A 14,242-nucleotide genomic window follows, 5' to 3' on the forward strand; every position below is an offset into this window, starting at 1 on the left:
GTGGTTATGTTTTTCTAATGTTATTAAGAATCAGACCCAGTGAATTCACTGCTGTGCTACTTTACCTATCAACAGAGTAGGCACTGATAGTTGTTGAATGAATAAGAGTAAATAAAACCTAATGGTGAAGGGTGTTGTGGAGTTAAGTTATTGCAGAAAATACTGCAGGTAAATTGAGGGATTCTGTAGAGCAGGATCTAATGCCTGATGATCAGAGGGCGGAGCTGATGTAATAATAATAGAAATAAAGTGCACAGTAAGTGTAATGCTTTTGAGTCATTCCCACACTCACCCCCTCCACCCCCATCTGTAGAAAAATTGTCTTTAACAAAACCGGTCCTTGGTGCCAAAAAAGGTTGGGGACCTTTACAATAGAGTACGGTGGAAAGAGTACTGAATCAAGAATCAGAAAATCCAAGTTCTAATTCCAAATCTGAAGGAGAATAGCCATGTGACCTTATACAAGTTTCTGGACCTTGTTTCCTTTGGGGTAAAAGGGGGACTCATAATAACCACTTCCTCATAATTCATAGGTTGTTGAGGGAATAAAATGAAAGATTGATATAAAATGCTGTGCAAATGTAAATGTACGAAGTGAAGTTTTTTTTTTTATCCCTCCCACTTGCATAGTACAGTGCCTTGAACAGTATTAACACAGATTCAGAATTTCTGTCTTAATACTGAAAAGTAGGCTAAGAAGCAGAGTTAGGATTGATTCTTGGAGTGCTTACAGAATGTTGAGGGTAGAAGGAGGAAGGAAAACCTATAAAAGATAAGCAAAAGAACCAATGAGGAAAAAGAATCAAGCAAGTATTACCCCTCTAGTTTCCGGACATGCTTTTCACTAAGCTTTTTTTATGCTGTTTGGGAAAAGGATACATTGCTCAGGAAGTAACTTTTGACCTAATTTTCTCAACTCTGCCTCAGTAGATTTACCCCCTTCATATGAGAAGTATGTGAGGATGAGGAGAAGTTCTTTTTGAGAGCTTAAAATTAAAGGTCTCCAGTTAGTTTGACGGAGAAGGCAATGGCAAGCCACTCCAGTACTCCTGCCTAGAAAATCCCATGGATGGAGGAGCCTGGTAGGCTGCAGTCCGTGGGGTCGCTAAGGGTCGGACACGACTGAGCGACTTCACTTTCACACATTGGAGAAGGAAATGGCAACCCACTCCAGTGTTCTTGCCTGGAGAATCCCAGGGACGGGGGAGCCTGGTGGGCTGCTGTCAGTGGGGTCACACAGAGTCGGATACGACTGAAGTGACTTAGCAGCAGCAGCAGTTAGTTTAAGTACTTAAGTTTTGCTTTTCTGTAATAACTATGAACGACTTGCCATGAAAACATTGAAGGTGCAGCCATTCTTAACCTGTTGCTTAGCAGCTACAGTCTGCCACCAGACTGTAAGCTCTGGGGGGTTTGAAGGCAGGGACTTTCTTTTGCTTGCCATCATAGCCGCATAGCAGAAATACGTGAGCCAACAAAGAGTGTGGATGAGGAGTTATAATCAGATTGGTTCTTTCTTTTTTTTTTTTTAATTTTTATATATTTATTTGGCTGCCCCAGGTCTTAGTTGAGACATGTGGGTCTTTTAGTTGCGGCCCGTGGCATCTAGTTCTCTTGACCAGGGATTAAACTTGGGCCCCTAGCATTGGGTGTGAGGAGTCTTAGCCACGGGGCCACAAGGGAAGTCCCAGATTGGTCATTTCTTTCCTTTTTTAAACCAACTTTTTAAAAAAAACTTATTTTTGGTTGTGCTGGGTCTTCGTTGCTGCGTGGGCTTTTCTCTAGTTGTGGAGAGTAGGGTCTGCTGTCTAGATGTGGTGCACAGGCTTCTCACTGCGGTGGCTTCTCCTGAGGAGCTTGAGGTCCAGAGTGCGGGCTCCATAGTTGTGGAGTATGGGCTTAGTTGCTCTGTGGCATGTGGATTTTCTCGGATCAGGGACTGAACCTGTGTCTCCGACATTGGCAGGTGGAGTCTTCACCACTGAGCCACCAGGGAAGCCCCAGATTGGTTATTTCTGATGAAATTGTTTTTAAATTGTGGTTGTTGTTAGGGAATGGCTGATATATTTTTGATGATGCAGTACACATATGTTTGATTTCCAGGAACAGATTACCTGAGGAACATCTAAAATGTGATACTTCTACTACATACCCCAAGCAGGGAAAGAATTTCTTTTGTCCCAAAAAGATCATATGCACGTGTTAAAGTATTGTTTAGAATAGTAAGGTACATAAATCTTATTGCCAGTGATCATATGTTAATTTATTTTTGGTGGGTGGATATTAGTGGATTGATTATCTAACTTCTCTTTAGCACATTTTATAAAAATATATTCTTATATTTTTAGGAGGCAAATTTATATTTATAGGAGGCAAAATTAAATCATTTAATTATGTGAAACACCATGCTTTTGGAAAGGTGGACATTTTTTAGGGGGTGGAATTTGAAAGTAATAGTTAAAATTGTTGTTAGTTACCTGTTCTGACCTCTTACTGTAAATCTGTGTTGTTTAATAAAGTAGCCATTAGCCACATGTGGCTACTTTTATTTTAATTTGAATTAATTTAAATGAAATAGAATTAAAAGTTTCATTCTTCAGTTGCTGTAGCCATGTTTCCAGTGCTTAGGAGCCACGTGTGCATGTGGCCAGGGACTACTGTGTTGAACAGCGTCTATAGGGATATTTCCTTCCATCATCAGAGAAAGTACTGTTGGACAACATTGTTCTCAGTTAAGAAAATGGCTAAGAGATTTCACCAAATTTTATATCCTGAAAGTTGGAGAATAGAGTGGCAAGAAATTGGAAGCCTTTTCTTTCAGAATTGTTGTGTGGGATCTTTCAAGGTACTTAAATTCTCTAGTAAGAGAAAGATAATTAAATCATGGCATTCTTGTGTCTCCATTTTCGCTATCTACCACAGCCAGGCCAGACAGAGAGTATTATCCTCATTCTATAGAGCCCATCAAGCCTGTGAGTGGAGGAACTGTAATTTGAACCCAAGTTTGTGTGATGTCAGTATGCTTTTTGTTTTTGTTTTGGACCTTAGGAGTAGTGTAGTGTTGAATTGATCATAATCTCCAGTTATAATATTGTCACCTGTCATCAAAGACTTTTCTTCCTCTCATCCACAGGCACCATTTTAATATGTTTGATGTATTTGTTTCTGCAGAATACGTATTGTAGCATCAAGTTTATGACTTTTATATTTACATAGAGGGTATTATGTATATAATATGAGAGTTTCCCCACTCTTGTTCTTGCCTGGAGAATCCCAGGGACGGGGGACCCTGGTGGGCTTCTGTCTATGGGGTCGCACAGAGTCGGACACGACTGAAGTGACGCAGCAGCAGCAGCAGCAGCAGCAGCAATGCATTTGATGATTTAAGCACCCAGTCTGCTTTTTGTACAGTTTGTGAGGAATTCTTTGTAAATGGTGTTAGACTTTTTGGCTTTTGTCATTAGAGAAGGCTGAAAGAATCCAACCCGCACCCTCCCTGCTTAGGCAATAATGATAGGATTATTTGTCTGTGAGTGATGTGTATACTTTTTTTTAAACAGGTTAATTTTGTTTTCTTTTTCACCATTAGGAGGTCAGTGGTTACTTCTAACAGATATTGATGTATCTGAGCATCATGGCTGTTCTTTTTTTTTAATGCGAAATCTTTATTAAGCTAATTGTAGATTTATATACGGGTGTAAGAAATAATACAGAAAAAATGAAAAATAAAAAAGAAATAATACAGAGCTATCCCTTTGTATACTTTGCTGAGGTGCAGCTGCCTTTTTATGCTTTTGATTTATTTGTGGACTGGAACGGGAGATAGATAAGCTGTTAGAATTATGTCGAGTAAGAGTAAAAGGTTGAGGCATTCTCTTGTGAATGTACATGAACATTAGCATGTGGACTTTATTTTAGTTGCCTTTTTGTTTTAATTTTTTAGTATGTGTTTCAAATAATGAAGTTATTTAACTGAGTTCTGTGAAAATGATATATTTCTTTCAGCAAATTGAATTTTTCATACAAATGCTGTTGAAAGTAATCATGCAAGTGTAAAATAGTTTTGATAATGATTAGATATTTCTGTGTTTTCTTTGTTTTAGGTTGTTTCACGAAGAAATCCAGAGGATGTCCAGGAGGTAACATGTTTATCCATATGAAAATTTTATTTTATGCATTTTGACAAAAATTTAATTAAATGCTTCATTGAGGAAGAACTTATTTGTATGTCAGTTTTTGTATGTTTGGAAATTGTCTTCAATTCACTGAACAGTAACTGAAGTATCTTATTTCAGACCTATTAAGTAAATGTTAAGTTTCAGTAGGTGTTAAGTTATATAAATAAAAATTTCAGGAATTATAGTGCCATTTAATAATGTGATAACTTTTCTGATGCTTGTCACTCATAAGATTTCAATACTAGTTAAGGGCCCCTATTGATTTGAAAATTGTGATGCCTGTATGGTAAAGAAAAAAAATGAAAAAGAGAGTATTTGGTAACTTGTATTAACCTTAAAGAGCATAATAAATTATGGGTTTCTCTGTACTCCATTCTTTTTATTGACGTATAATTGCTTTACGGTGTTGTGTTCGTCTCTGCTGTACTATCCCTTCCCTCTGAACCTCCTTCTCTGCTTCCATTTTTATATTGAGTTGGCGTGTTGACATCCTGGAAAATTGCTTCTTATTAGAATTTTGTATTTAGTTCTTTTGCAGACTAATTCCCTCTTTTTAAAATGATACCAGCTTGTTATAGTTTTGCTTAGAACTGTAGAATTCTCTATTTGTAATTACTTTGTCCTTGTTATATACCTTTAGGAATCCTAACTGAGGAGTTAACGTCTTTTAACATTTTTAAGTTTACTTTCATTTTGGTCCTTGCTTATTTACAGTAGGACTAGAAGGATATATATAGTCTATATATTTTTTTCTTCCTAGTAAAGTGTTTAAAACAGATGTTGTAATTTGTTAAGTCTTTATTCTGCAAGATTTTTTTTTCTAATTGCATTTTAATGTCTTCGAGTGGGCTATGTATTGTCTATTTAACCACAAGCCCCACTTACTCCTTACCAAATATACCTGTCTTGATTCATAGATTTAAATCGATTGGTTCTGGTTGGTTTGAACATGTTTCGATAATATTTTAACTTTTATGTAGTAACTGTTTCTTGCTATATCTAATCTGGTACTTGTTTTTGTCCTGTTGTTAAAAAGAGTTAAAAAAAAAAGTTTGATAAAAGACACGTTTTAAGAAGATTCCATACTGTTTTCCTTAGGGGTTTTAACCTCACTCCCTGCCCCCCTGATAGCCAGGAAGAAAATATTGTTATTTTGGAAGAAAAGGCTAAGTCTGTATTTATATATATCTATATCCTTTCAAAATGGCATTGAAAATAACTTGTACCTTTGCTTAAGAGAGTAGTCTTCCTATTTAAGTGTCAGTTCATTAGTATGAACTATTCCTTAGTATTCTGTTAATTCTGTTGAATTAATAGTCAATACCAAAAAAAAAAAAGTCAATACCAGGCTATTCTCCTTCTGAAAACTTAGATCTGTTAGAATTGAAAATGGGTTGTTTCCTTTGAATACATTGTCTGATTGCTGTGCTGTAGTTTGTAGCTTGATGTTCCCCTTTTCCAGGGAGAATCCTGAGCCAGCCTATCCATGAACATACTCTCTGCCATTTCCTTAATCCTTTTTTGGGGAAAACTCTTTTATAATAACAACTGTTGGTGAACCATTCATCAGAAACTCTTGTAAGTGTGCTTTAGTTAGATGATTGCATGGTCCTTTGTTCAAAATGGTGTAAAATCTTAAAAAGAATGTCTTCTGTCTAGCTGACTTCTTGAAGGATAGAGTAACCTTGAAGTTATAACAACATTTTTAAGCTTCCCATGTATTATTTTATTTAAACATTGAAATTCTTACTTAGGAAAGGAATTTACTACGTAGAATTTGTTTCCATTTCCTTTCTTCTCACTTTCTTTCTCTGTTAACTGATTCACTTAGAATTTACTTATGCTTCACCAGAGCTGTTGAACAGATCAGTAGGTGTACTGTTTGTCTAATCAAATATAGGACTAATAATATGCTCTCCTTAGAAGACTGGGGAGATTCACCTCTTTTTCTCACTCACACACACACACCTTGGCACATGCTACCAGATAGTTATGTTTTCTTCCTAAGTAGGCCAGAATACTTGCGTAGAGTAAATAATTTAAAATTATCCAGGGTGGTTTTTCTTTTTATCTTTTGAACGTTCCCTCTAAATTTTCATTTATGAAGAGCAGCGTGGGTGACTCTGAAGGGGGGACAGCAGCAGTTAACGTGGCCTCTTGTTCAGTAGGTTCTTAGAGCATGCGCACTTGCAGGACGTAAAGAATGTGATAGGGATGTGTCCGCCCCTCCCCACCTTGGAAAAAAGAAGTAACCTAGAGCTCTGTGTCGCTGTATTTCACTGGGGAAATCTGGGAAAGGAGAACCAAAATAGAACTTTCTGTGTATCGTATCGGAAGTCTGTCACTGTTAAGTCATTTCATAAATAAAACAGTTTTCGAAAAACTATTTGAGCACATTCAGAAATGTGTCAGGGGGAAGAAAAGGCTCTTTAAAAGGGGAGGAAAGAAAATTCATAAGCAGGTAGTATGGTGGTGACATTGTAGGAAAATTTGATACAGCACGTTTTAAATATTATATGAGAGTAAAAAGGAGAAAGTTAATTGAGTGGTTTTGTAAAAGATCTAAAGTTTTTTGGTATTGTTAAGGAGAAATTATCTGTATAGAAAGCATTCATTTTATGTAAGAATATCTAAGGAAATGTTTTTAATGAAAATTAAGCTTTTCTTTGTAGTCTGTTATGATTATCACTGAATTTTTAATTGAATATTGAGAAATTTTATGCAGAAGTAACTTTAATGAATAGGATATTTCTACAGAGTTGATTCAATAGATTAATAAGTGTTATTATAACTTTTTTTTCCTAATAGGAAAGAATTGATTATTAGAGACAATGTTTTTTTTTGCATGTATCTTTTGGCTACTTTGTATAGTCCAGTTATAGACATCGATACTTGCTGATATAGTGGAGGTGTGCTTTTGTTCACTTTTCCATTTTGAAGATTTTTAGAAATGTCCAAGCTTAAAAGGAGTAAGAAGAAAAGGAGGCAGTGACTTGTGACGTTTTGGAGATGCTTTGGTTTCCTGAATTTTTTAGGGTTTTTATTTGCTTTTGGGTATTTCACTTCTATAGTGTTGAGAATATGTGAATGAATAAATTAGGACATAATGAAGAAACACAGATTTCCTAATTTTTGCTCTGAAAGACTATCTGCTGGTTTATATGCCATCATATTATTATCATTATTGTGATTAAATTATTAACTTTTGCCCCTTAAGTTACCCTGACTTTATTTGACCATGACCCTAACTGGAATACAAATTTTATCTACAGGTTTGTTTCTATGAGCTGTGGTCTTTTGAATAGCTCTCATGTCTAATTTATAAGAGCTTTAAGGATTGTGCTTCCCTTATGTAAGATTATTGTCAGAAGCCTACCACCCGTTTTGCCCTTAAGCCTTTGGCAGATGTGGTACCACCATAATTTGATCTATTTAAAAAATATGAAATAGCACTATGTTCCCATGACCAGAATTATGTTAATGTATCAAGATTAGAAAATGCAGGGAAGCAAAATATGAAAATTAAAAAGTCACTTGTGATCTCAGTGTCCTGAGGCCTTTTACTTTTCAAATGTTGGTTTGACTCTCTCAGTTTCTCTTACTCTATCTTCTGCTGGAACTGTTGATGCTCTACTATCTGCATTTGTCTTGTTCATTTCCATTTCATATGAAACCTCTTCTTCCAGGTGTCCTGTCTCCTGGCACAGCTGAGCTTCTTCATTACTGACTTCGTCCTTGGTTTCCTCTTCTTTATTTCTAGCTGACCCCCATCATTCAGCCGTTTAGACTCTTCATCTTGTAACAAATGCTGAGAAATCTTTTCTGAGTTATTTCCACCTCTCTTCTGATGACTCCCCAGTTACTCCATCTTGTTTAGTTCTTGCTCTTGAACTCCCGACCTGTCTATTGGATATCTTCAATTAGACATAGCCTCACACGCACCTAAATAAAATATATCTAAAATTGAGCTTCATTCTTATCTCATCACAGCTTTTTTCCTTGGCTCTTCACCTTTGGAAATATAGCACCACCATTTATCCAGTTGTAAAAGCCAACATTTCAGGAATCATATTTGGCCTTTCATTCTCCTTTTAAAGTACTTCATTGCTGACCACTTCTCTCTCCCTCTCTTTTTGTCTTTTCTGGCCATTGCTTCCCTGCAGGGTGCTCGCCGAAGTTGACACTGTGGAGGTGCTCCTTGCACAACACGCTTGGGCTGCCCTTCTCAGCGTTTACCATGCCGTCTTGTGATGTAGTTACTGTGTTGGCTTATTCTTCTTAATTTGACAGAGAACTCTTTAAAGCAGGGACTGTGTTTCTTATTTCTTCGTCCTTTGTGCCAACACAGTGCCTAGCATAAAGTATGCTCATGAAAATATTTGCTTTGTTGACTATTTTTGTTGTTGAGTAAATGAATAAAAAGGGCTTCCCAGGTGGCTCAGTGGTAAAGAATGTGCCTGGAGACGCAGGAGATGTGGGTTTGATTCCTGGGTCAGAAAGATCTCCCTGGAGGAGGAAATGGTAACCCACTCCAGTATTCTTGCCTGAAAAACTCCATGGGCCGAGGAGCCTGGCAGACTACAGTCCATGGGGTCGCAAAGAGCTGGACACAACTGAGCAACTGAGCACACACACACGCAAATGAATAAAAGGAAACATCAGGAGCAAGCAGTTTGTTTAAATGAATTCATATTGCCTGACCAGTCTCCTTGGATTAAAAGCAAGTCTTGCAGCACATTCAGTAATGATAATAGAATTTTTGATAGCATGACAGAATTTTGCAAAGAATTTCTTACATGACATTTAGTAATCATAGTAGAATTTTTGATAGCATGACAAAATTCTGCAAAGAATTTCTTACATTCAGTGAGTGGATTTTTGACAGGTCTCTTAAATCACACTTGGTTACCTGTTTGACCTAATGTTTGCTTATTAGTATTACACTATTGAGTTTGTTAGAAGTTAGATAATTAGATTTTTCAGAAGTAAAGTCCCCAATATACTAGGTAATGGAATTTAAAACTCAGTTTTACCCTATAGAGACTGATCCCTGTTAAGACCGTGTGTTAGATTCTTTTTTTTATTAAGTGTTTTTTTTTCCTTTTAATTTAATCTAAATAAGTTTAGACAATAATTGAAACTAATGAAGATAACTTACTTTTATGTGTTATATAGTCTAAATGATTGTTATTTTGTTTTTTGAAATATCCTAATTTTAGTGGTATTCTGATCAGGATTTACCTTGCCAGAAATCTTATTACTATCTTAATTGAGATTTTATGAAATGCAAAAGTTTAGGTTAATTACTTGCTACAAAGCTATTTCTTTAGTATTTTTCAGATTATTTATCCTTTAAGGCAAATGATGAGTACGTTCTTTATGTTTAAATTTGTTTAAATTATTTTGTGTTTGTAAACATGCTGTTTTTGAGATGAATATATATTTTGACATCTAACTCATTTCCAGGGCGATTGTAATTACTGTTTGAAGAGGTTAAGTGACATTTTGTGTACTGTAGACCTTTTTTGTACTAGGTTGAATGTTTTTCTAATATGAAGAAAACAGTGCTTTCTTAAAATGAAATTTAAAAACCAAAACAGTTGGAGGGAGAATTGCTGCTTTATATTTTTAAAGCGAATATTAGTTGATTTCAGGTAACTGTATTGGTTAGAACATTTTTGTTTTCCTTTGCATGACAGTTTTGAGCACTTTAATGAAAAATTTTTTTCTTGTTCAGATATATGAATGTAGATGGTTTGACTGTGAGATACACTTTTAATTTTCTTCTCTCTTTAGATAATCGTATGGAAGAGATATAGTGACTTTAAGAAACTGCACAAAGAACTATGGCAAATTCACAAAAACTTATTTCGACATTCAGAATTGTTTCCTCCATTTGCTAAAGGAATAGTGTTTGGTAAGTGATTATTTTGAAATTGTGATTTTGAAAAGTGATGACTAGCTAATTATGTATATACACTGAATACTAAAACACTGTACCATGAAGTCAGAAGCCCCTTATTAAGATAATTCCTATTATGCCACAGGCTCTTGAAGTTGTTTTCTCATGGCTTTTTTTTTTTAAGATAGGAGATTCATATTTTATTTCTTCAGTGATATGTTTACAGTTGAACATAAATTAAAGGCCTGCTTGCACACCAAAACCAAGTGTCTTAGGTGGTTCAGTCAAAGAGGCGAGACCTCTGACTGACGCACATGAGAGGCATACACTCCTTGACCCAGGTTTTGGGATTTTGCCAGCATTGACTTCCTCGGTAATTTCTTCAGTATCCTTAGGTGTCAGATTTTCGTAGTAGCTGTCGTTTATTTGAACCATTGGTGCATTTACACAGCCTTCTAAACATTCCACTTCTATAAGAGTGAAAAGTTGTTCAGGTGTAGGCTCCCCAACTTTTATTCCAGGTTTTTTTCTGAATGGCCTCCAGTGTGTTGTCCAGGTTTCAAAGCATGCAAGGCGTAGTAGTGCAGGCTTGAATATGATACTTACCAACTGACTTGGATTGTACATTGTTTAAAAAATTGCTGCTTCATATACTTTATTGAAGATAATTGCAGAACTTCCTGTAACTTTTTTCATGTAGAGAGGGGCAGCCATCCATTCTGTCTGGGCTAAATCCAGGAGTGGAAGCACAGCTACTGCCTCATGCTCTGCTGGGTAGTTTTTTTTTTTTTTTTAATAGTTGCTTCTGTCCTCTTAGAGTTTTCCGGTATGAAATCAAATGGAGTGTCTGGGTTATTCTCAAGAGTATCTCTGTGCGCAAATAAGGCTCCTCCAGCTCCATTTTGCACAGCTGTCTTATGCAGATTCCTTATACATCTTCCCCTCTGGGTGGTGAGGCTAGCTTTGCAGGCTCAAATGCCACCAAGAGGAACATGGCAGACCAGACTTCAGTCCTTTTGGGTCACTTGTTTTTTCATGTTCTTGCTGTGGTTTTGTTAACTCAGAGTGCATTTACTCCTCCCTTTGATGAAAAAAACAGCACCAGAACAACAACTCAAACTCAAAACCCTGTAGGAACATAAGGTGACATTGAATTATTCTAGCACAGCTGTCCCTCCGTGTCTCTGGGGAACTAGTCCCAGGGCCCACTGTGGGTACTAGAGTCTGTGGGTGCTCAATCACCTTGTCTGTTGCAGTGCAGTCGACCTTCGGTATCTGCAGGTTCCTCATCTATGGATTCAGCTAACTGTGGGTCAGCACCCCATATAAGTAAAATCATACAGTATTTTTCCTTTTGTGGCTGGCTTATTTCACTTAGCATCATTTCTCAAGATTTATCCACGTGGTAGCATGTATCAGAATTTCCTTCTTATGTCTGAATATAGTCCATCGGGTGTGTGTACACCGTTTTGTTTATTTTTTCATCCATCAGTGAACACTTGGATTGCTTTTACCTTTTGGCTATTAAAAATAATGCTGCTGTATTGGACTTCACTGGTGGTCCAGGGTTAATACTGCTTTCCAGTGCAGGTTACAGATTTGATCCCTGGTCGGGGAGCTGGGATCCCACATGCCTTGCAGCCAAAAGACCAAAACGTAAAACAAAAACAGTATGGTAAAATCTAGAACAGAAACATGAAACATAATAAAGAGGAAACTGAGAAAAACATCACAAAGCCACCAAACTAAAATGGTAGAAACCAGAAAAAAAAATACGGAGCAGTCAGAAAATGATAAACAAATGGCAGTACCAAGTATTCAAATGTCAGTAATCACCCCAAATGTAAATAGATTGAGTTCACTCAAAAGAAACAGAGGGACCAGATGGATTAAAAACTGTTTGTTGCCTCTAGGATACTCAGCTCAGCTCTAAAGACAAATAAAGGCTCAATGTGAAGGGATGGAAGATGATACTCCAAGCAGATGTCAGCCAGAAGAAAGCATGTGTTCAGTTCAGTTCAGTTGCTCAGTCGTGTCTGACTCTTTCTGACCCCATGAATTGTAGCACGCCAGACCTTCCTGTCATCACCAACTCCCAGAGTCCACTCAAACCCATGTCCATTGAGTCGGTGATGCCATCCAACCATCTCATCCTCTGTCATCCCCTTCTCCTCCTGCCCGCAATCTTTCCCAGCATCAGGGTCTTTTCCAGTGACTCAGCTCTTCGCATCACGTGGCCAGAGTATTATTGGAGTTTCAGCTTCAACATCAGTCCTTCCAATGAACACCCAGGACTGATCTCTTTTAGGATAGACTGGTTGGATCCTTGCAGTCTAAGGGACTCTCAAGAGTCTTCTCCAACACCACAGTTCAAAAGCATCAACTCTTCTGTGCTCAGCTTTCTTTACAGTCCAACTCTCACATCCATACATGACTACAGGGAAAACCATAGCCTTGACTAGACGGACCTTTGTTGGCAAAGTAATGTCTCTGCTTTTTAATATGCTTTCTAGGTTGGTCATAACTTTCCTTCCAAGGAGCAAGTGTCTTTTAATTTCATGGCTGCAATCACCATCTGCAGAAAAATAGGCTTAAAGCCAAAAAATTTAGAAGAGACAAAAATGGATATAATGATAAAGGGGACAGTCCATTAAGAAGACATGACTCATTAATATGCATATATACATCTGACGTAGCACCAAAATATATAAAGCAATTATTAACCGCCCTAAAGGGAGAGATTGACAGCAACACAATAATAGTAGGGGACTTGAACATCCCTGTTACATCAATGGATAGATCTAGACAGAAAGTAAACATGGAAACATTGACCTTAAATGAAACATTAGACCATTCTTACAGATATATACAGAATATTCCATTCAAAAGCAATGAATACACATTTTTCTCAAATGTACATGAATTGTTTTCAAGGATAGACTGTATGTTGGGACACAAGTTAAGTCTCTTTAGGAAAATTGGCCAGGGACTTCCCTGGTGGTCCAGTGGTTAAGAATCTGCCTTCTAATGCAGAGGATGTGAGTTCAGTCCCTGGTTGGTGAACTAAGAGCCCGCATGCCATGGGACAGCTAACCCCGGCACCACAAGTAGAGAGCCTGCATGTTGCAACTACTGCACTGCAATGTAAAGATCCCACATGCTGCAACTTAGACCTGATACAGCCAAATAAATAATTATTTTTTTTAAAAGAAGATCAAACTGTTAAGAAGAAAGCTGTAAAATATCGAAGTATGTGGAGACTGAACAACTACTGGTCAATGAAGAAATCAAAAGAGAAATAAAAAAATGCCTGAAGACAAATGAAAATGGAAATATGACATACCAAAATCTATGGGATGCAGCAAAAACACAATTCTAAGACAGAAGTTTATAGCAGTATAGGCCTTCTTTAAGTAACTAGAAAATCTCTAGTAATCTAACCTTACACTAAAGAAACTAGAAGAAAAGAACAAATGAAGTATATAGTCAGTTGAAGGAAGGATGTAAGAAAAGTCACAGTGGAAGTAAATGAAACACAGATTTAAAAGACAGTAGAAAAGATCAGTGAAACTAAGAGCTGGTTCTTTGAAAATGTAAACAAAATTGACAAACCTTATGCTGGACTCACTAAGAAAAAAGAGAAGGCTCAAATAAAATCAGAAATGGAAAGAGGTGAAGTTACAGTGAATGCTACAGAAACACAAAGGAATATAATAGACTACTGTGAATGAACATACCACCAACTTGGACTGTCTATAAGAACTGAATAAATTCTAAGAATCGTTCAACCTTTCAAGTCTGAAACATGAAGAAGTATAAAATCTGAATAGACTGATCACTGGTAAAGAGATTGAAACTAATAAAAAAAAAAGCAACCGCCCCAAAACAGAAGTCCAGGACCATATAGGGCTTCAGCAGTGAATTCTATGAAACTTTCAAAGATTTAATACCTGTTCTTCTGAAGCCCTTCCAAAAAATTAAGACAGGAGTGCTTCTTAACACGTTTTACGAGGCCATCATTACCTTGATACCAAAACCAGGTAAAGATAACATGCAGAAAAGAAAATTACAGGCCAATATCTCTGATGAGCATAGATGCAAAAGTCTTCAACAAAATATTAAGCAAATTGAATACAGTACACTAAAAGGATCATAATGATGA

At 36.8% G+C, this 14,242-nt stretch overlaps 1 protein-coding gene and 1 pseudogene across 4 annotated transcripts in view; one reads left to right on the forward strand and one right to left on the reverse strand.

Annotated features, from left to right (window-relative positions):
* RPS6KC1 (ribosomal protein S6 kinase C1) overlaps positions 1-14,242 on the forward strand; it is a 203,184-nt gene that overhangs the window by 13,422 nt on the left and 175,520 nt on the right. For all 4 annotated transcript variants that reach the window (XM_055419061.2, XM_055419062.2, XM_055419063.2 and 1 more), the window contains exons 2-3: positions 4,104-4,139; positions 9,975-10,095. In XM_055419061.2, the coding sequence (XP_055275036.2) occupies positions 4,104-4,139; positions 9,975-10,095 (157 nt within the window). The remainder of the gene's footprint in view (positions 1-4,103; positions 4,140-9,974; positions 10,096-14,242) is intronic.
* Positions 10,318-11,419, reverse strand: LOC148775089 (NADH dehydrogenase [ubiquinone] flavoprotein 2, mitochondrial pseudogene; annotated as a pseudogene).

The sequence above is a fragment of the Moschus berezovskii genome, chromosome 17, assembly GCF_049115385.1.
Source record: "Moschus berezovskii isolate FMDL1 chromosome 17, NW_MosBer_1.0, whole genome shotgun sequence".
Classification (NCBI taxonomy): Eukaryota; Metazoa; Chordata; class Mammalia; order Artiodactyla; family Moschidae; genus Moschus; species Moschus berezovskii.